This window comes from Chelonia mydas, chromosome 10 (genome assembly GCF_015237465.2).
Source record: "Chelonia mydas isolate rCheMyd1 chromosome 10, rCheMyd1.pri.v2, whole genome shotgun sequence".
In the NCBI taxonomy this organism is placed as follows: domain Eukaryota; kingdom Metazoa; phylum Chordata; order Testudines; family Cheloniidae; genus Chelonia; species Chelonia mydas.
Window position 1 is genome coordinate 31,652,924 of NC_051250.2, and position 22,712 is coordinate 31,675,635.

The 22,712-nt window shown below is 47.6% G+C and overlaps 1 protein-coding gene across 10 annotated transcripts in view; it reads left to right on the forward strand.

Annotated features, from left to right (window-relative positions):
- Nucleotides 1-22,712, forward strand: part of AXIN1 (axin 1) — a 173,263-nt gene that overhangs the window by 114,162 nt on the left and 36,389 nt on the right. For all 10 annotated transcript variants that reach the window (XM_043523514.1, XM_043523512.1, XM_043523513.1 and 7 more), the window contains exons 4-5: nucleotides 942-1,038; nucleotides 13,265-13,402. In XM_043523514.1, the coding sequence (XP_043379449.1) occupies nucleotides 942-1,038; nucleotides 13,265-13,402 (235 nt within the window). The remainder of the gene's footprint in view (nucleotides 1-941; nucleotides 1,039-13,264; nucleotides 13,403-22,712) is intronic.

A 22,712-nucleotide genomic window follows, 5' to 3' on the forward strand; every position in this document is an offset into this window, starting at 1 on the left:
GCGAAGGAGGCGCCTTGCCATAATACCCAGCCAATATGAAGATAGCTGAAATCCTCCATTATTATTGTGTTTTTTGCCTTTTCAGCCTCTCTAATCTGCCTGAGCATTTCACAGTCACTGTCACCATCCTCCGTCAGATGGTCGGTAGTATATTGCTGCTGCTGTACACTTATTGTTCAAGCATGGAATTTCTATCCATAGAGATCCTATGGTAGAGTTTGAGTCATTTAAGATTTTTACTTTATTGGACTCAATGCTTTCTTTCACAGATAGTGCCACTCCCCCACCAGTGCAACCTACTCTCTTATTCTTAGATATGTTGTACCCTGGTATTACTGTGTCCCATTGATTATCTTCATTCCACCCAAGTTTCCATGATGCCTGTTATATCAATGTCCTCCTTTAGTGCACTCAAGTTCACCCATCTTAGTATGTAGACTTCTAGAGAGAAGAGGTGGTATCTTTTATTGAACCAGCTTCTGTTGGTGAAAGAGACAGGTTTCTGAAAGCTCAAAAGCTTGTCTCTTTCATCATCAGAAGCAGGTCCAATAAATGATATTACCTCACCCACATTATCTGTCCAACATCCTGGGATCAGCATGGCTACAACACCACTGCAAACAATGATGGAAAATGTTTAGTCTTCTAGCATTTGTATATAAGCACATGTACATTTTGTCACTATTCAGTTGCTTGTCTTCATATGTTATATTTAAGTGGCACTCTCTTACATTTGACTGCTCCTCACTAGCTCCTATCTTCCTTAACCAGCTCACTTGACAAGTGTACAAGGAACCTTTCTCCTTCAGTTTCCTCATCTATGAAACAGAGATAATACCTGCTTCAGAAGGGAGTTATGACGCTTAAATGAAGGTAGAGTGCTTTGAGATCAGCTCATGGAAGGCACTAAAGTGGCGCATATTGTCGTTTTGTCCTGGCAGAGATGGGATCCCACCGTACAGACTCCGAAAGCAGCATCGCCGAGAGATGCAGGAAAGTGCCAAAGCAAATGGACGTGTGCCACTACCTCACATTCCTGTAAGTAGCAATACTCTGCCTGTCGAGAAGTTTATCTCCCAGTACGAGAGACTGAAGGTGCACACTTAGTCAGCAAAAGATCAGGTCTCCAGGTGGTCTCACTATAGAATGGGAGTCACAGGGGAGTGCATTGCTTTTTAAAATGGTGGTCCAGTGGGCTCTCGAGAGGCAAAGTTGAATAGTCCACTTCAAAACTGTTATGCCTACTCAACACTGGGTTTTAAAATGCACAGCCCTTTAAGGTAATTGGTGAATAGTTGCCTGTTTGAGGATTCAGGACAGGGGTTGGGTTGTTGGGTAGGATGGCTGGGCTAGCTACAGTTGCAAGCTCACATATAATGGTGGCAGGCACCTCACAGTAAGCACTTTGGAGCTAATTTTGGATATAGTTCTGTAACATGTAGCTCCTACCCATCTAGCACAAAGTAAAGCTGAGCAGAGAAATAATGTAAATTTAGGGGCAATTTAGGGATCTGGATTGGTGGCTATTTGACAAATGTCATGTCTCCAACTGGTGTTTCTGTCCAGGCAGCCCAGCCTGATGCAGAGGACCACTATTTTGGGATATAAGATAGAAAGGTGGGCTCCTTTCTTGTCTCTAGTTTTTCCCCGGTTTCATCAGGCAAAGAGCCTGGTCTTAGACTCTTAGCATAACCCTTTGGATTCTGTAGCAACTTCTGCACATTTCCTGATCCCTGTAAGCTTTTTTTCCCCTGAGCGAGAAGTTACATGTGACATGTCATGTTTAGCAGAAAATAAAGATACTACTTTCGTCCTTGGGCAGCTGTGCTCTAGCACAAATCAAATTGAGAAAATGTCCCTGTCCTCCAAGAAATGACTTCACTTAGCATAGTCACTCTCCTCCTGCCTGTTCAGAAGCAGTGCAATGCAGGCAAAATCCACGCTTGTTTTAATCTTGTGTTTTAAATCTTTGTTTTGCCTTTTAAATTAGATTATTTTCCTGATGATTTAAGAGGGTCTCCTGAGCTTTGATCATTGGGTTGAAAATAAAAGCCCTGGCTATGGAAGCTTACTAGCCACCGTTGTTCAGCCTCTTCTCCTTTCACATAGTTGCTTTCACAGTGTGGTTGCTGTCGAAAAGACTGGCTGGGTGCCTTTTTATTTCCCGCTGCTGCCGTTTTTACTGTAAGCATTGCTTTGTTAGAGTTGAAATTTGAAGGCTTGGCCTTTTTTTTTTTCCTTCAATTGCCAAACAGCGGGAACCACTGAGTGAATATTCTTTGACTTCAAAGCCTGTCAGCAGCTTTACCTTTTGGATAAAAATAATAGTGGCTTTCTATTGATCAAGTGTACTGGCAATGCTTCAGTGAACCGCAGGTTATAAATTCTGAGTGTGGCGCATAAAATATGTATGGCAAACTCTGCTTTAACGAACTTCCATCTGCCAGATATTTCTTTTGTTGAGATGAATAAGTGTCATTCCAGCAGTGGTTACTCGCAAGCTAATTAGTTTTACTTAGCATGAAATTTTATTGACTTTTTTTGGGAAACAGTTTTTTTTTTAAAAGGCAAGGTTTAAATTGGACACCTGCTGCTTGTAAACGTTTCTACTGTAGTGCTTATCAGCATGTTCTTTGAGAATTACCTGCTCCTTGTAAATTTCACACAGACACTCCACAAGGAAAGATACAGTTTTCCTATTAAGTTTTGTGCTTTAATTTTAAGTCCCAGGGGAGAAGGTATGTCATTGCATATTTATATTTGAGAGGACTGAGGAAGCAAGTTAGTTCTAGTCTCTCTCCAGGGAATAAGAGTTTAGTTCAGACACTGTGGCACCTCCTGCCTGCCAATTACTGGCACGGAATTGGCATAGACTTCAGAGAGGCACTGCTCTGCCCTCACTTTATCCATCCACTGTGAAACGAGAAGGTAATTAGACAATATGTTTTAGCACACACCAGTGCGGCATTTTATAAAGTTCGGTTTTTAAAATTAAAATTAAATGCAGGTGTGTCGAATTAAATCTACCCAATTAACTTCTAAGTGGATACATTTTTCCATTGTTGCTTTCCAAAATCAGTCACTGCTACGTAGTATGACCTATAGTTAAAGTAATCCCTGCACCCATCTAGACCTGATCTGTAGCACGCTCTCGGACAGGCAGTAGTGAACCATTGACTTTGGTGGAGGATTTCACAACAGGACACAAACCTTATCAGAATAGCCAATTGCTATAATGTAACCAATTCAGATAGTTCTTGCAGAATGCATTGCGTAATCCCCTTATTATGGTATAGTCACCTTTACCAGGAAGGAAGCTGTGTTCACAAAGTCCACTAGGGACCTCACCATTCATTTACCAGTGAAGAGTTTAGCTCAGGGGTGGGCAAACTTTTTGGCCCGAGGGCCACATCTGGCTGGTGAAATTGTATGATAGGGCCATGAATGTAGGGCTGGGGCGCAGCGGGTTCAGGTGCAGGAGGGGTGCGGAGTGAAGAAGGGGGCTCAGGGCAGGGGGTTGGGCTGCAGGAGGGGGTGTGGGGTGCGGCAGGGGGTTGGGGTGCAGGAGGTGTGCTGCAGGGGGCTCAAGGCAGGGAGTTAGAGGCCTCAGGGCAAGAGGTTGGGGTACAGGAGGGGTACAGGGTACAGCGGGGGCTCAGGGCAGGAGGCTGGGTGCTCATGTCAGGGGGTGCGGAGTGCGGGAGGGAGCTCAGGATTGGGATGCAGGGTGCAGGAGGGGTTCAGGGCATAGGCACCGACTTCCCCTCTGCCCCCTGGGTGCTCAATGCCCCCCTGGCCCCGCCCCCGCCCATCCTTGCCCCGCCCCAATTCCACCCTTTTCCCCCAAGTCCCCACCCCTGCCCCGCCTCTTTACCGCCTCCTCCCCCGAGCGCGCTGTGTCCCCACTCTTCCCCCTCCCTCCTGGAAAGTCCTAAGTGCTGCCAAACTGCTGTTAGGTGGCAGGCGGGAAGCGCTGGGACGGGGAGGAGCGGGGACATGGCGCACTTAGGGGAGGAAGAGGAGAGGAGGGGGTTCCTGCCCTGCCTGCTCTGGCCCCGCACCGCTCCTGGCCCTGCACCGCTCCTGGAAGTGGCCAGCATGTCCGGCAGTGGCTCCTGGGGGTGGGTTGGTGCAGGCAGCTTCCCATTGCGCTCCCCTCACCTGTGGGTATCACCTCCGAAGCTCCCATTGGCTGTGGTTACACGTTCCCGGCCAATGGGAGCTGCATGGGGTGGGGCCTGCAGGTGAGGGCAGCACAGGGAGCCCTTCCCCCACCCCCGCCAGGGGCCGCAGGGATGTGGTGCTGGCCGCTTCTGGGAACGGTGCGGGACAAGAGCAGTCAGGGAGCCTGCCTTAGCCCTGCTGCACCACGGGGCTGGCAATCCTGCGGGCCGGATTGAAAGCCCTGACAGGCCAGATCCAGCCTGTGGGTCATAGTTTGCCCCCCCCACCCCCAGTTTAGCTGCTGCTCTGATGGGTGCTACACAAATGTGAAATTGATTATAGAGCCTTTTATAGAATCATAGGACTGGAAGAGACCTTGAAAGGTCATCTAGCCGAGTCCCCTGCACTCATGGCAGGACTAAATATTATCTAGACCTCCCTGGCAGGTGTTTGTTTAACCTGCTTTTAAAAATCTCCAATGATGGCGATTCCACAACCTCCCTTGGCAGTTTATTCCAGTGCTTAACCACTCTGACAGTTAGGAAGTTTTTCCTAATGTCCAACCTAAACCTCCCTTGCTGCAATTTAAGCCCATTGCTTCTTGTCCTATCCTCTGAGGTTAAGAAGAACAATTTTTCTCCCTCCTCCTTGTAACAACCTTTTACGTACTTGAAAACTGTTATCATGTCCCCTCTCAGTCTTCTCTTTTCCAGACTAAACAAACCCAGTTTTTTCAATCTTCCCTCAATGGTTATGTTTTCTAGACCTTTAATCATTTTTGTCGCTCTTCTCTGGACTTTCTCCAATTTGTCCACATCTTTCCTGAAATGTGACACCCAGAACTGGACACACTACTCCAGGTGAGGCCTAATCAGCGCAGAGTAGAGCAGAAGAATTAGTTCTTGTGTCTTGCTTACAACACTCCTGCTAATACATCCCAGAAGGAGGTTTGTTTTTCTTTTGTTTTGTTTTTTTGCAACAGTGTTACACTGTTGATTCATTTAGCTTGTGGTCCACTATGACCCCCAGATCCCTTTCCATAGTACTCCTTCCTAGGCTGTCATTTCCCATTTTGTATGTGTGCAACTGATTGTTCCTTCCTAAATGGAGTACTTTGCATTTGTCCTTATTGAATTTAATCCTGTGTACTTCAGACCATTTTTCCAGTTTGTCCGGATCATTTTGAATTTTAATCCTGTCCTCCAAAGCACTTGCAACCCCTCCCAGCTTCGTATCATCCACAAACTTTATAAGTGTACTCTCTATGCCATTATCTAAATCATTGATGAAGATATTGAACAGAACCAGTCCCAGAACTGTCCCTTGTGGGACCCCACTCATTATGCCCTTCCAGCATGACTGTGAACCACTGATAACTACTCTCTGGGAACAGTTTTCCAACCAGTTATGCACCATATAGGTTGCATATAGTAGCTCCATATAGGATGCATTTCCTCAGTTTCTTTATAAGAAGGTCATGCGAGACAGTATCAAAAGCTTTACTAAAGTCAAGATATACCACATCTACTGCTTCCCCCCATCCACAAGGCTTGTTACCCTGTCAAAGAAAGCTATCAAGTTGGTTTGACACAATTTGTTCTTGACAAATCTATGCTGACTGTTACTTATCACCTTATTATCTTCTAGATGTATGCAAATTGATTCCTTAATTATTTGCTCCATTGTCTTTCTGAAGTTAAGCTGACTGGTCTGTAATTCCCCAGGTTGTCCTTATTTCCCTGTTTATAGATTGGCATTATATATTTGCCTTTTTCCAATCTTCTGGAATCTCTCCCGTCTTCCATGACTTTTCAAAGATAATCGCTAATGGCTCAGATATCACCTTAGTCAGCTCCTTGAGTATTCTAGGATGCATTTCATCAGGCCCTTGTGACTTGAAGACATCTAACTTGTCTAAGTAATGTTTAACTTGTTCTTTCCCTATTTTAGCCTCTGATCCTACCTCATTTTCACTGGCATTCACTATGTTAGCCGTCCAATCACCACCAACCTTCCTGGTGAAAACCGAAACAAAGAAGTCATTAAGCACCTCTGCCATTTCCACATGTTCTGTTATTGTTTCTCCCCTCTTCCCCCTCTCCCCCCCGCCCCCCCCGCCCATTGAGTAATGGGCCTACCCTGTCCTTGGTCTTCCTCTTGCTTCTAATGTATTTGTAGAATGTTTTCTTGTTACCCATTGTCTCTAGTTAGTTTGATCTCATTTTGTGTCTTGGCCTTTCTAATTTTGTCCCTACATACTTGTGTTTGTTTGTTTATATTCATTCTTTATAATTTGACCTAGTTTCCACTTTTTGTAGGACTCTTTTTTGATTTTTAGATCATTGAAGATCTCCTGATTAAGTCAGGGTGGTCTCTTGCCATACTTCCTATCTTTCCTACCCAGTGGGATAGTTTGCTCTTGTGCCCTTAATAATGTCTCCTGGAAAAACTGACAATTGTCTTCAATTGTTTTTCTTAGACTTGCTTCCCATGGGATCTTACCTACCAAATCCCTGAGTTTGGTAAAATCTGCCTTCTTGAAATCCATTGTCTTTATTTTGCTGTTCTCCCTCCTACCATTCCTTAGAATCATGAACTCTATCATTTCATGATCACTTTTACCCAGGCTGCCTTCCACTTTCAAATTCGCAACCAGTTCCTCAAAATTTATCAAAATCAAATCTAGAACAGCCTCTCCCATAGTAGCTTTCTCCACCTTTTGAAATAAAAAATTGTCTCCAATACATTCCAAGAACTTGTTGGATAATCTGTGCCTTGCTGTGTTATTTTCCCAACAGATGTCTGAGTAGTTGAAGTCCCCAATCACCACCAAGTCCTGTGCTTTGGATGATCTTGTTAGTTGTTTAAAAAAGGCCTCATCCACCTCTTCTTCCTGGTTCGGTGGTCTGTAGTAGACCCCTACCATGACATCACCCTTGTTTTTTACCCCTTTTATCCTTACCCAGAGACTTTCAACAAGTCTGTCTCCTATTTCCATCTCAACCTCAGTCCAAGTATATACATTTTTAATATATAAGGCAACACCTCCTCCCTTTTTTCCCTGCCTGTCCTTTCTGAGCAAGCTGTACCCTTCTATACCAATATTTCAGTCATACATATTATCCTACTAGTTGTGTTAGTTTACTAGCATTTTGAGTTCTTCCTGTTTATTCCTCATACTTCTTGCATTAGTATACAGACATCTAAGACACTGATTTGATTTCTCCCCCCCAATCCCAGTTCTGTCTTGTCTTTCCCTTATCCCTGCTATAACAGGCCATGCTCCCCCAAATTCCGACCCTTCTCCCAGGTCTCCATGTTTTTGACTTAACTGTGGGCTTTGGTCACCTGCCCCCTTCGAACCTAGTTTAAAGCTCTCCTCACTAGGTTAGCCAGTCTGTATCCAAATATGCTCTTCCCCTTCCTCGATAGGTGGACCCAGTCTCTGCTTAGCAGTCCTTCTTCCTGGAACAGCATCCTGTGGTCAAGGAAGCTGAAGCCCTCCTGGCGACACCATCCTCTCAGCCAGGCATTCATCTCCAGGATGCATCTGTCTCTGCCTGGGCCCCTAGACTTGACCAGAAGGATTGAACAGAACACCACCTGCATTCCCAACTCCTTCACCCTTACTCCCAGGGCCACTTCTGATCTGCTGAGGGTCATACCTTGTAGTATCATTAGTGCCCACATGGATGAGTAGCAGGGGGTAGTAGTCAGAGGGCTGGACGATCCTCAACAATCCCTCTGTAATGTCTCGGATATGGGGCCCTGGCAGGCAGCATACCTCCCGGGATCCCAAGTCAGGGCGACAGATGGGTGCCTCCATCCCCCTCCGAAGAGAGTCACCAACCACCACTATCCTACATTTCCTCCTGGGAGTGGTGGCTACGATCTTCCCAGCCTTGGAGGTTCATGGCTTCTCCTCCTCCACCTTTGGGGGTGGTTCCTCATCGCCCATTGCCAGGGCAGCATAACAGTTTTCCATCACCATGGTGGGTGGGTTGGGAGTAGGAGTGGAGCACTGCCTGCTGCCAGAAGTAACCAGCTGCCAGTGTCCTCCCTGTGACAGAGCCTTATCCTCCTCCCCGGGTGGTGTGACAGCAGTCCTCAGCATTGCATGTCTCCATATAAATACTCTCAAGGAATTCCTCGTGGGCACGGATGCTCCTCAGCCTAGCCACCTCCTGCTGTAGCTCTCCCACCTGCTTCCTGGTGGATGATGGTCCCCCCAGCCTGCCTTTCTGTGAATGGGAAAGGCAAGCCACAGACTGCAAATCCACACCACGATCTGGGTAGTGACATCCATGGTTAGGTTGTCTATCTGAACACAGGAACAGGTGGAGACAGGAGCAGCGTTATGACAGTACCTTTGTAATCAGGTGTATAAAGTACAACCTATTAAGATTACCTGATGATGCTAGAGAGACAGTTTATCAGCATGAGCTTAGAAATGGCCAACCTAATCAGAAATGGTGAATCCGCACAAGGGAGTTTTATAGGGCAATTGAAATGAGCTCCAGTAAAACATTTAGTCCAACCCATGCCATCCTGTGTTCTACCTAGTCCACACATTTTACAGTGTCTAGAAATGCTTTAGGAGTTTAGTATTTTCTTCTGTCAACCAGCTCCTTGCCACTAGAATGGGCAGTGGATTTGTGTCTCACCTGCCTCTCAGGCAGGTAGTGATCCAAGAGATAGAATCTTTGGGCCCAGTTCCTCCCTTCTCCAGCAAGTGGGAAGACCGTTTTCAGTTCTCCTGTTTCTCAGGGAAACAGCTGCAGCTATTATGTCTCAGAAGACGCTCCATCTCATTCTTGGACTCAAGTGGAGCCCTGGAGCAACATGGAGACTGAGAAGGGCAAGTGTATTCCCAGAAGAAATGAGGAAACACACAGGGAATACATTGCCCATGCATGTGCATTGCAGGCCCCTGTAGCAGACCTGTTCTGTGTGAAGGGCCTGGCCACCAGCCCACGGCCAAGTGGATCCACTGCAGCCAGGTCACAGCGGGAGCAGCCCTGCGTCAGACAGTCATCTCTGTCAGGTGTCGACGCTCAGAGTGGGAATTCACCAGAATACATTTGGGGAACCAGCACTCCGACAGGAACTTCCAGGAGGACAATTCCATGGACGTGTAAGGGACCCTTTCCTTCCAGAGCCCTCCAGAAAACCCTCAACTCAGGCGCCTTTACCTGGGTCCACAAGTCCTTGGCAGTCTCTTTGTATGCACCTGTGAAAGACCCTTCCATGATATTCTCCAGGAGAGCTTGCTGCAGCCTCACCAGTCCCTTCCTCAGTCATCTCTAGGGACCTCTTTGCAGCGCCCCACAAGCAGGAAATTACAGCTCTTCACACCATGCCCCTGAGAGACTGGGATCACCCAGGCAAAGGAAGAGAGGATCTGATCCTGGCCTTCCTCCAGTTGCCAACTCCCCAGAAAATCCTCCCAGGACGGCCCATACATATTGGAAGTAACGGCTTCCATACAGTTCCACTGTGGAGCAGAAAATGCGGGATGTTGAGAAGGGGTCACTCATCTTCGAAGCACGTCCTCCCAGTTCACCCTGCAGTTGCAGAAATGTTCACCTTGGGATGTGTCTCCATTACCTCTGAATTCTATACCTTCAGAGCCCTGAGAAGGGACAAAGTGTCAGGACTGGATCCTGCGTGTCCCACCCACCACCCGAATGTCCAGAGGATCTACAAACATCCATCTACAGTCTCTAGCGATCCCCTCCTAATACACTGTCACCCATGGCTTCATGATCCAAGCCATCAGACCTTCCCCTGGAATCCAGTGTCAATCTTCAGGTTCTCTTCAACCAGTAGGTAGAAGGACAGTCTGGAAAACCCTTGAGCTGAAGGTATCCAGATGGCCACAGCCATCTAATCTTCCTGTGCTTTGTTGTTGCTTACAACAAAGTCAAATTCAGTCAGAAACAGCTATCTGATCAGAACCCCTCAGAATCTTTTGATTGCCCTGCTTGGCGGCCCCCTTGAAACCTGCTTGTGGCCCCTCAGGGGGCCCCAGACTCCTGGTTGAGAACCACTGCCTTACAGCAGTGAGACTCGACTATATGGCACAGGATTCCATTAGTGCAAGTGCTAAAATCCTGGGATTCTTCGGGCCTGCCTGCAGATGGAGGGGGCACATCTGACCTTGCCCTCCTCTCTAAGGACCCCACATTGTTGTGAGACTTCTTACAGAGATCTCTGAGAAGATAAACCCTTTTCCCACTCTGCCAGCCCAAACCATCCTCATCTTCCTCCTCCCCCTTAGGACCAAACGAGTCCCACTTCTTCACCAGAAATCCCAGGTGAGGCAGAAGCACAGTTTGAATAAATCCAGCTGTATTTCTTTCACAAGTCAGAATGCAAGCTGAAGGACTTTGCGATTGGAGCTCGGAGGGCTGGGTGGCCTAGAGGTTAGTACACCTTGCTTCTGGCCTCTCTGTCAGGTGGTAGGGGTGCCTGCTCCTGACCTTCAAGCCAGAACACCTCAGCCTGCCACCCACCTCCAGGCCTAGGCCCTTAAGGGGGTGTGGTAGGGGACCTGGGCCCTCCCTTTCCACTGGGTCCCAGCCCAGGGTCCTGTGAGATGCGACTCCAGTAGAGTGCTCCCTGCAGCAAGTCTGTGTTCACCTCCCTTCCTACTTACAGTCTCTTCAGGTTGGGGTGTGGCCCCTCTAGTCCGCAATCACCTTATGTCCTGTGTTGTCACCAGTCCAGACCTGCCTCCCAAAGGCATTTGGAGAACAGCACCCCATTGCATCACTCCTTCCATTGGTTCATGTAGATCAGGCACTTTCTTCCAGGAATCCCTTTGGGTAAGAATTACATGCTGGCTGCAGAAATCCTTCAGGAGCATTGGGTCTACATGCTATTGCAAACCTGCAGTGCAAGAGAAGGGAAGGGGATAGGAAAACTGTCATGGGCCAGAATACTTGTAGCCCGTGTCATTTAGCCATTGATCAGCTGTACTTTCCAGCACAGTTTCAGTCACTGAGGCCAATGAGCAAAGCCCATTGCTTCAATCTTTGATATGGGTTTTTATGTAATAAAAGGTGTTCTCAACTCGTTGCTTCCATAGGAGGAGCTCTGGCCTCCTGTAAAGGCTATGTTAAATATAACCTTCCTTTTCCTGACTCCCACCCCAGCCTGTGCTGGGGCAGAGCAGAAGCAGAGTTTGGGTGCACCTGTAAGTCTTGCAGAAATGCATTATTTCTATCATCCTTATTGAACTGTAGATTAACTCTCGTGTTCTGCATGAGAAAGAAACGTGAAGATTTCACAGAGATTTGGTCTCAACTCCTCAGTCGGTAGGATTCCCAGGGAGAAGTGTATTTCTGGTATCCTAGCCATTCTTTATATACATTATCCTGCATATGACAGTGTCTATCCGGCCTTCTCACATTTTGGGGGAAGCACTGGTGCCTCAACATTCCCCTGCCTAAGAAGAACCTTCACAGGACTTAGCCCTCATGGGGCGTAGAAAGGCCAGAAAGAGACACTAACCAATCAGGAGCCAGCAAGTACTACTTCATCACTGGAGCTGGGACAGGAGAGGAGCTCCTTGGTCCTAGCCTGGAGCCCTGCCCCGGGTCAGGGTCCTTGTTTAAACATGGGGATCAAGTGGTTACTTTGTTTATTTACAAATTTAAAGGTGCAGACTGCCAAATTTTGGAGTTTACCTGTTAAAGGGCTGGTGCCGAGTATACTGCATAAGTCCTCCTGCTCCAGCGGGCCAACACACCTGCTGTTTTGCTTCCTTGTTTCCTTGTGTTGTCTCTGGTTGTAGAAAATGTACACCTCCCTCTTCCTTTTTCATGTAACAACATATTCTGTCTCATGTGACTGTACTTTCCGTCTTGTTTTCAGCATTCGTGAAATCTTTGGTTGGGATAAGTCATTTCACATGGTCATCACAGCAATAGAATAAAGGGTAATGGAGAAAATGCAGCAAATGCAATTGTTGTCAGTTTGATAGCTCGGTACGGGGCATATCACTGTTCCATCGTTCAGCTCCCCAGGTGCAGCATAATTTGGTCTAGGGAAAAGGAAAAAGTAGTTGGCCTCTTCTACTCCCTGTGGGTGGGCGTCTCTCTGCCCCATGGAACAAGCAGCAAATCATTCTTTTACCTGTCTTGTTTCCTTAGCAAAATGCTCCTTTAGACTTTCTTCCCCATCCCTGTCTTACCATCTGGCCAGCTCAGGACAGCATGCTGCCTTTTAGAGTTATCAGGAAATGTAAGGCTGGAGCTGTTTTCTCTAGTTAATGTCAAATTATATCTATCTTTTTGCACTTTATAAAATGACAAAATATTGCTTTTTTGAGGAGACTAAAACAGCAGCCTTTGCGTGACTTTGAAGAGAACTACTTGCAGTTGTGTTGTGTCATTATTCCAGTTAGAGAGGATGCTTCATGGGAAACAGTTGCATTTTGTGCATGGGTTAAGTAGCACAAACTCTGTGGGATGTAACCGAAAGGAAGATCCCAGCAGGCGAGAGGCCAAAAGAGTTCACCCTTTTTGGCCTCATTGGGCCAGGCTTACATGGATAAGAAGGTAACCTTCACCAGCCTAGATAGGTGGGTCTGGGACAGAAGCCAGGTATGCATGTTAGAATCCCCTGGTCTGTTAAATGAAAAGATGGTAACTTTTCTGCTACAAATTCCTGGTGTTTCAGCCCTTTCGTAAGAGTAGTATTACATTTAACTCGTATACATTTAACTTGTATAAGCAGCAAGGACTGAGCACTGGCATGCCTGCAACAGAGTTTGGTTATTCAATGATAACCACATCCCTGGAGTTGTCAATCTAGAAAATCTCTTCATCATTAAGGAGCTGTGTAGATGGGGTGCGGAAGGAGGTCCCAGAAAGCAGAGCAGAACTCTGGTTTCATCAGTGGAATGCTGTTGGCATGGACCAAACTATCCCTTTGGGTTGTTCACCAGCCTGCCCAGATTCTACCCTCCTAGCACAGCCTGATCCCTGGTAGGACAATGACATTCCAAGCTGAGATAGGATTCCCTTTAAGATTTTAAAGTTTTGGCTTCAGTTTATTGCTCCTTTTGCTAACCGATGGTGTGTTCTTCCTTCAGCGTACATACCGAATGCCAAAGGATATCCATGTTGAACCACAGAAGTTTGCTGCAGAGCTGATCAATCGCCTGGAGGAAGTACAAAGGGAACGTGAAGCAGAGGAGAAATTAGAGGAGCGCCTTAAACGTGTTCGAGCGGTTAGTAGTAGCCTCAGAATCTCTGGAAACTGGGAAATACAGGTTGTCTGAATAACTTGCACTGTGGGAATCCTTCAGCAGCAGGTGTATTGAGTAACACTACATTGTCATAGGGGTCATGATGCTGCTGAGCCATATGAGGTTTCACGAGAGCTTAAATGACCAGGTGGGACACATGGGTATGTTTTTTTAGTGATGAGCCCCGGATTAGCCAAAAAATCATACCAGGCTCTTAGCTCCATGGCAGGCTGGGAATGGGAGAAAGTCGGGTCAGTCCTATGTGAGACATTTTGTCAGAAAGCTCAGAGAGTTCACAGAGCCCCTTTATAGTTCTGGTGTTCTGTGTTCCTAGATAAGTGTAAATACTATTTTGTAAGTACAGGATGTTTTGCTGAGTGCATCGGTGTGTTACTTAAAATCACAGTCTGCAACTGTATAGCTAGGGTCCTAAGCAAAATTAGTTTGTGCATCTCAGTTGCTAGTGGATGACTGTCCACATACCAAAATCACCACCCCTCAAAACCAAAGGGCTCCCCTGTTGGCTGCCTCAGCTGAGTGTCCAAGGACTCAATGGCATCTGAAACTATCATTTTACCCCTAAGGGTGGCATGTTGGCATCCGGACAAAGAATGATGCCAGCTGGTGTGGGGCAGGCTTGAAGTACCACTGCTCGCACTGTGGTTCTGTAGTCGGGTTAAGTGTCCAGGGCTGTCAATCGAAGACCTTTCACCAGCATCAATATGAATTTTATGCATTTGTCAGAAATCTCTTTTTGAGATGCTAGTGTAGTGGATTGGAATGTCAGATGTACATTGTAACTGATCCAGACGTAGGTGGGTAGGGGATTTGAATGTCGACACAAGCGTCTATCCCCATATCTACTCCATGCTTAAATAGCTTGCTTTAGTACCTGTGAGTTGGCAGAGAGGAGTTGATGATGGTGACTTACCTGGTCTTTTCTGCGTAGACTCTAGGTGCTAACTTCTGTGATAACTTCTGCTCTTCCTGACCTGCCCCCGACAGCTCTCTACCCCTGGCTGATGCCCCTCAGTCCTGGCTTGTGGTACTCTCTGTTAGTACAGTCCTGGACCTCTCTGCTCTCTCCCACATCCCCACCATTGCCCAATGCCTTCACTTGCCACTCCAGTGTATTAATTTAGATGGAGTAAAGGGACCAAAGAGTCAAAGGTGCTAATGTGACCCTGAAACTGTCCAACATTACCCGTAGGAAACAAGGCTCAGGGTTTGGTATACAGAGCCCTAAGCCTGCTTAGTGCCATGGCAAACATGCCATTAAAAATCCTTTACCCCTTTATTAGGGTAGAGAAAAGAAGGAAACATTAAATCAGTTGAAATGTAAGGCTTTCATTTTAACCACATTCCATCTTCCCTTTCCCTTTAGCAGGAGAGAGTCTTTGAGGGGGAAAACCTGGTCTGACAGTCTCTTCAATTATATTAAACATGGTAATAACTGTCCTTGTTAGAAAAAAGAGAACTTAGTTGAGATGGGCTGGAGCTGTTGTCGTTGCTGCTGTTGTGAAAAGTCCAGTCACATTTCCTAGAAGACAAAATGAGACCCATATGAGAACGGCAAAGATTAAAAATGCAGCTTCTGTCTCTGGTGTTGACTTTCACTTGCAACCTCACTGCTGGAGAAACACAAGGCTAGCGCACTGTTTGGACAGTTGGTTACCTTTTCCAGTCCTGCAGAAGGGCTCAGTGAAGCTCAAAAGGTGGTTTCTTATACCAAGAGAAGTTGGATCAGTAAAAGATGCTCCTCACCCACCCTGTCTCACTGCAAGACCTGGCAAACTTGTACCAGCCCCCGGCTATTTAGGGCATTGCTTTTAGCTGTGACTGGTCACAGCCTACAGCAGTGCTGCAAAAATGCAGTCTTGGCCAGCTAAACCAGACTCTTATGAAACAGAAGGCAAAAGGAGAGGGATAGGAAAGAGAAGAAATAAGGTGGGGAAGGAAAAGAACACCTGGGGGGTACATGAGTGACAAGGCCTCACTTCCCAGATGGTGGTTGGGATTCAGCTGGAGCCAGTGAAGGTGGCGATGTCATTTGGCTCCCTCTGTCCTGCCTGGTCTGGTCAGGGTCTCTCTCAGGATTAGGATGAAGAAGGACAAACAGTGTCACAGTAGATCCCAAGAGTTAGTGGGGCAGCAGCCAGAATGGTGAAGATTGCTCCTTCTCCTGTTCTCTTGTCTTTCATGCCCTCAGCGTCATAGTAGCCAGCTCCCCTTCAAGTCTCTGTGTGAGGGCGCCAAAGGGAGTGATGGGCAGAATAACCTGTCTTCTCCTTATTTGGTTCACCAGTTAGGCCTAATTTCCCACATGCCAATTTTGGTTCACTGATTTGTGGTCCCACATGTTCACCAAACATGATTTTAACACAATCCTTGAATTATATGAGAGGGCCGTTTTGTTTGCACTAATTCAGTCTTTCTGACTCCCTTTTGCACCTTTTCCCATTCATTATAGGTTATTGTGGCAGTTTGTTATAGGTTATTGTGGCAGTTTATTAACTTTAATTTACAGTTCCACAGTTAGGCTCACAAGTGGGGTAAATCTGTGGTCCCAATTACTACATGTTGTCCCAGCCCTCTGCCTCTGCTAGCAAACGCTGCCAGCAGCAGTATCAAAATCAGCAGATACCTATCTGCTAGAGCAGTGGTTCTCAAACTTTAGCAACCCAAGGACCGCCATTTTGATTTAAAATTTGTTGTGGATCCCCAAGTGCCCTGCTGCGCCCCAGGCCTTGCCCCCACTCCACCCCTTCCCCCAAGACCCCATCTCTGCCCGGCCTCTTTCTGCCCCCTCCCCCGAGCGTGCCCCGTTCCCGCTCTTCCCTCTCCCACCCAGCGCCTCCTGCACACCGCTGAACAGCTGTTCCCCAGCATGCAGGAGGTGCTTGGGGGGAGGGGAGGAGTTGATCAGCAGCGCCCGCAAGCCCCCTGGAGTACTCTTGCGGACCCCCATTTGAGAAATGCTGCGCTAGAGAACAGACTGAAGTCTGTTTAAGCAAATTTTCTTTTTGACTTAATCCACATTTGAGCCCAGGTCTCAAGGTAATGCTGTGTAGTAAAGCCGGTGGTACTCACATAGAACAATGTATCAGATGGTCAGTGCGTGGCATTAGGGATACAGAATAACTAAACATAAGCCTTTTCAGGTTAGTACTTAAAGTGCAGGGCCTGCTGGTATCTTCAAAAGGAGAGCTTGAACTCTGATGCACCACAGCTTTTGGGGGCAGGGATGTCAGGACTGGAGGCCTCCTCTCAGTGCAGATCTCTGGGGTGGCTCGCTGAACGGGGCCAAAATTCAAAAAACAAATTGCAAAGCCTCAAGCACAGTCATTGGTTCAGCACAGGGCTTGGAAACATTTCAAAAGGTACTGAAACAAAAATAACTTTTCAGACCCTTCACCAAACTGCCTGCCGTTCCCTTTCCAAGGCAGCGTCAGTCAATGAATACAGGAGAAAGGAAAGTGAATTTAGAGTCACATGATTTTGTTAAGGGAGCACTATCAGGTAATTTATATCCACCATTTATGGGGTTTTCTTAACATTTAGAAAAACCAAGCACTGAACAGTCTTCATCAGTCCCTTTAAATCCCCAAGAAAGTGTTCTTTGGATTGTGCATTCCCCTGTGGCAGTGGCACTGAACCTTTCCAGAGCCACTGTACCCCTTCAGGAGTCTTATTTGTCTCGTGTACCCCAAGTTTCACCTCAATGAAAAAACTACTTGCTTACAAAATCAGATATAAAAATACAAGTGTCACAGCACGCTGTTACTGAAAAAGTGCTGTCTTCCTCATTTTTACCATATACTTATAAAATAAATCAATGGGAATATAAATATTGTACTTACATTTCAGTGTATAGTATATAGAGCTGTATAAACAAGTCATTGTATGAAATTTTAGTTTGTACTGCCTTTGCTAGTGCTTTTCATGTAGCCTGTTGTAAAACTAGGCAAATATCTAGATGAGTTGATGTACCTCCTGGAAGACCTCTGCGTACCCCGGGGGTACATGTACCCCCGGATGAGAACCACGGACCTATGGTATTTCCAGCCCAAGAATTTCAGTGTTGTGCTGCTGAATGGCATCTAGAAAGTCAAATGCGCTATTGACAGACTGATCTAGCTTCACTGTCTGACCTGAGTGAAATTTGGAAAGCAGCCAGCCACATCACCAGTGAGAAGCATATCTGTGTTTACAGTTCTTTCCATGTTAATGTAAAGCGTTGCTAGTATTGCTAGGAAGGGAACTTCTTTTAGCATCATTTTTGCTCAGTGGCGTCCCCGATTAAAACAAAAAGCACAAATGCATCAGGGGAATCCTTTCAGCTCAATCTGTGGTCATTTGATAGGTAAAAAGGAGAGGAAATGAGATATTGCTAGTTCTACAGATTGTCAGTGTGTGTTTCTACTCCTAGCTCAATGGACAGGGCTGTGCAGACTTCCCTGGGTCGTAATGTCATTGCAGATGTGTTTTTTAAATGACTTGTAGCATTCTAAACCTGATTAAAGGAGCCTCTGAAAATATTGTAACCACCAGGCCCCATCTAGTGGGCACACCAGACCTGATTTGCATTATTCTGTGTTTTGGAAAGTGTAGTCTGCAGAGGCTGTGCTGTCTCCGAGCTTCATTCCCAGCAGCACTGAAATACCTGCTTTAGAGCTCACACAAAGGGTATGTCTACACTACGGAATAAGGTCGAATTTATAGAAGTCGGTTTTTTAGAAATCGGTTTTATATATTCGAGTGTGTGTGTCCCCACAGAAGTGCATTAAGTGCATTAACTCGGCGGAGTGCTTCCACAGTACCGAGGCTAGAGTCGACTTCCGGAGCGTTGCACTGTGGGTAGCTATCCCACAGTTCCCGCAGTCTCCGCTGCCCATTGGAATTCTGGGTTGAGATCCCAATGCTTGATGGGGCTGAAACATTGTCGCGGGTGGTTCTGGGTACATATCGTCAGTCCCCCCTTCCCTCCCTCCCTCCGTGAAAGCAAGGGCAGACAATCGTTTCGCGCCTTTTTTCCTGAGTTACCTGTGCGGACGCCATACCACCGCAAGCATGGAGCCCGCTCAGGTAACCGTCACCGTATGTCTCCTGGGTGCTGGCAGACGCGGTATGGCATTGCTACACAGTAGCAGCAACCCCTTGCCTTCTGGCAGCAGACGGTACAGTACGACTGGTAGCCGTTCTCGTCATGTCCGAGGTGCTTCTGGCCACGTCGGCTGGGAGCGCCTGGGCAGACATGGGCTCAGGAACTAAATTTTTGGTGACTTGACCAGGTCATTCTCTTAAGTCCGGCAGTCAGTCCTATTGAACCATCTTATGGTGAGCAGGTAGGCAATATGTCCTTCTGCACTGTCTGCTGCCAGCCAAAGATGTAAAAGATAGATGGAGTGGATCAAAACAAGAAATAAACCGGATTTGTTTTGTACTCATTTGCCTCTTCCCCTGTCTATGGGACTCATTCCTCTAGGTCACACTGCAGTCACTCACAGAGAAGGTGCAGCGAGCTAAATCTAGCCATGTATCAATCAGAGGCCAGGCTAACCTCCTTGTTCCAATAAGAACAATAACTTAGGTGCACCATTTCTTATTGGAACCCTCCGTGAAGTCAACCCTGTAACCCCTCCCTGCATCAGAGCAACGGCAAACAATCGTGCATCTGAGTTGAGAGTGCTGTCCAGAGCAGTCACAATGGAGCACTCTGATTGGGCTAAAACATTGTCGCGGGTGGTTCTGGGTACATATTGTCCGGCCCCCGTTCCCTCCCTCCCTCCGTGAAGGCAAGGGCAGACAATCGTTTCGCGCCTTTTTTCCTGAGTTACCTGTGCGGACGCCATACCACCGCAAGCATGGAGCCCGCTCAGGTAACCGTCACCGTATGTCTCCTGGGTGCTGGAAGACGCGGTACGGCATTGCTACACAGTAGCAGCAACCCATTGCCTTCTGGCAGCAGACGGTGCAGTATGACTGTTACCCGTCCTCGTCGTGTCCGAGGTGCTCCTGGCCACGTCGGCTGGGAGCGCCTGGGCAGACATGGGCGCAGGGACTAAATTTTTGGTGACTTGACCAGGTCATTCTCTTTAGTCCTGCAGTCAGTCCTATTGAACCGTCTTATGGTGATCAGGCAGGCAATACGGATTGCTAGCAATCGTACTGTACCATCTTCTGCCGGGCAGGCAAGAGATGACGATGGCTAGCAATCGTACTGTACCATCTTCTGCCGGGCAGGCAAGAGATGAGGATGGCTAGCAGTCGTACTGTACCATCTTCTGCTGAGCAGCCATGAGATGTGGATGGCATGCAGTCCTTCTGCACCGTCTGCTGCCAGCCAAAGATGTAAAAGATAGATGGAGTGGATCGAAACAAGAAATAGACCAGATTTGTTTTGTACTCATTTGCCTCTTCCCCTGTCTAGGGGACTCATTCCTCTAGGTCACACTGCAGTCACTCACAGAGAAGGTGCAGCGAGCTAAATCTAGCCATGTATCAATCAGAGGCCACGCTAACCTCCTTGTTCCAATAAGAACAGTAACTTAGGTGCACCATTTCTTATTGGAACCCTCCATGAACTCCTGCCTGAACTACTCCTTGATTTAAAGCCACCCCCTTTGTGGATTTTAGCTCCCTGAAGCCAACCCTGTAAGCCGTGTCGTCAGTCGCCCCTCCCTCCGTCAGAGCAACGGCAGACAATCATTCCGCGCCTTTTTTCTGTGCGGACGCCATACCAAGGCAAGCATGGAGTCCGCTCAGCTCACTTTGGCAATTAGGAGCACATTAAACACCACACGCATTATCCAGCAGTATATGCAGCACCAGAACCTGGCAAAGCGCTACCGGGCGAGGAGGCGACGTCAGCGCGGTCACGTGAGTGATCAGGACATGGACACAGATTTCTCTGAAAGCATGGGCCGTGACAATGCATGCATCATGGTGCTAATGGGGCAGGTTCATGCTGTGGAACGCCGATTCTGGGCTCGGGAAACAAGCACAGACTGGTAGGACCGCATAGTGTTGCAGGTCTGGGACGATTCCCAGTGGCTGCGAAACTTTCGCATGCGTAAGGGCACTTTCATGGAACTCTGTGACTTGCTTTCCCCTGCCCTGAAGCGCATGAATACCAAGATGAGAGCAGCCCTCACAGTTGAGAAGCGAGTGGCGATAGCCCTGTGGAAGCTTGCAACGCCAGACAGCTACCAGTCAGTTGGGAATCAATTTGGAGTGGGCAAATCTACTGTTGGGGCTGCTGTGATGCAAGTAGCCCACGCAATCAAAGATCTGCTGATATCAAGGGTAGTGACCCTGGGAAATGTGCAGGTCATAGTGGATGGCTTTGCTGCAATGGGATTCCCTAACTGTGGTGGGGCCATAGACGGAACCCATATCCCTATCTTGGCACCGGAGCACCAAGCCGGCGAGTACATAAACCGCAAGGGGTACTTTTCAATAGTGCTGCAAGCTCTGGTGGATCACAAGGGACGTTTCACCAACATCAACGTGGGATGGCCGGGAAAGGTACATGACGCTCGCATCTTCAGGAACTCTGGTCTGTTTCAAAAGCTGGAAGAAGGGACTTTATTCCCAGACCAGAAAATAACTGTTGGGGATGTTGAAATGCCTATATGTATCCTTGGGGACCCAGCCTACCCCTTAATGCCATGGCTCATGAAGCCATACACAGGCAGCCTGGACAGTAGTCAGGAGCTGTTCAACTACAGGCTGAGCAAGTGCAGAATGGTGGTAGAATGTGCATTTGGACGTTTAAAGGCGCGCTGGCGCAGTTTACTGACTCGCTTAGACCTCAGCGAAACCAATATTCCCACTGTTATTACTGCTTGCTGTGTGCTCCACAATATCTGTGAGAGTAAGGGGGAGACGTTTATGGCGGGGTGGGAGGTTGAGGCAAATCGCCTGGCTGCTGGTTACGCGCAGCCAGACACCAGGGCGGTTAGAAGAGCACAGGAGGGCGCGGTACGCATCAGAGAGGCTTTGAAAACCAGTTTCGTGACTGGCCAGGCTACGGTGTGAAAGTTCTGTTTGTTTCTCCTTGATGAAACCCCCCGCCCCTTGGTTCACTCTACTTCCCTGTAAGCTAACCACCCTCCCCTCCTCCCTTCGATCACCGCTTGCAGAGTCATTGTTGCTTCACATTCATGCATTCTTCATTCATTCATCACACAAACAGGGGGATGACTACCAAGGTAGCCCAGGAGGTGTGGTGGAGGAGGGAAGGAAAATGCCACACAGCACTTTAAAAGTTTACAACTTTAAAATTTATTGAATGACAGCCTTCTTTTTTTTTGGGCAATCCTCTGTGGTGGAGTGGCTGGTTGGCCGGAGGCCCCCCCACCGCGTTCTTGGGCGTCTGGGTGTGGAGGCTATGGAACTTGGGGAGGAGGGCGGTTGGTTACACAGGGGCTGTAGTGGCAGTCTGTTCTCCAGCTGCCTTTGCTGCAGCTCAACCATACACTGGAGCATACTGGTTTGGTCCTCCAGCAGCCTCAGCATTGAATCCTGCCTCCTCTCATCATGCTGCCGCCACATTCGAGCTTCAGCCCTCTCTTCAGCCCGCCACTTACTCTCTTCAGCCCGCCACCTCTCCTCCCGGTCATTTTGTGCTTTCCTGCAGTCTGACATTATTTGCCTCCACGCATTCGTCTGTGCTCTGTCAGTGTGGGAGGACAGCATCAGCTCGGAGAACATTTCATCTCGAGTGCGTTTTTTTTTCTTTCTAATCTTCACTAGCCTCTGGGAAGGAGAAGATCCTGTGATCGTTGAAACACATGCAGCTGGTGGAGAAAAAAAAGGGACAGCGGTATTTAAAAAGACACATTTTATAAAACACTGGCTACACTCTTTCAGGGTAAACCTTGCTGTTAACATTACATACATAGCACATGTGCTTTCGTTACAAGGTCGCATTTTGCCTCCCCCCACCGCGTGGCTACCCCCTCCACCCTCCCCCCTCCCTGTGGCTAACAGCGGGGAACATTTCTGTTCAGCCGCAGGCAAACAGCCCAGCAGGAATGGGCTCCTCTGAGTGTCCCCTGAAGAAAAGCACCCTATTTCAACCAGGTGACCATGGATTATATCTCACTCTCCTGAGGATAACACAGAGAGATAAAGAACGGATGTTGCTTGAACGCCAGCAAACATACACTGCAATGCTTTGTTGTACAATGATTCCCGAGTACATGTTACTGGCCTGGAGTGGTAAAGTGTCCTACCATGAAGGACGCAATAAGTCTGCCCTCCCCAGAAACCTTTTGCAAAGGCTTTG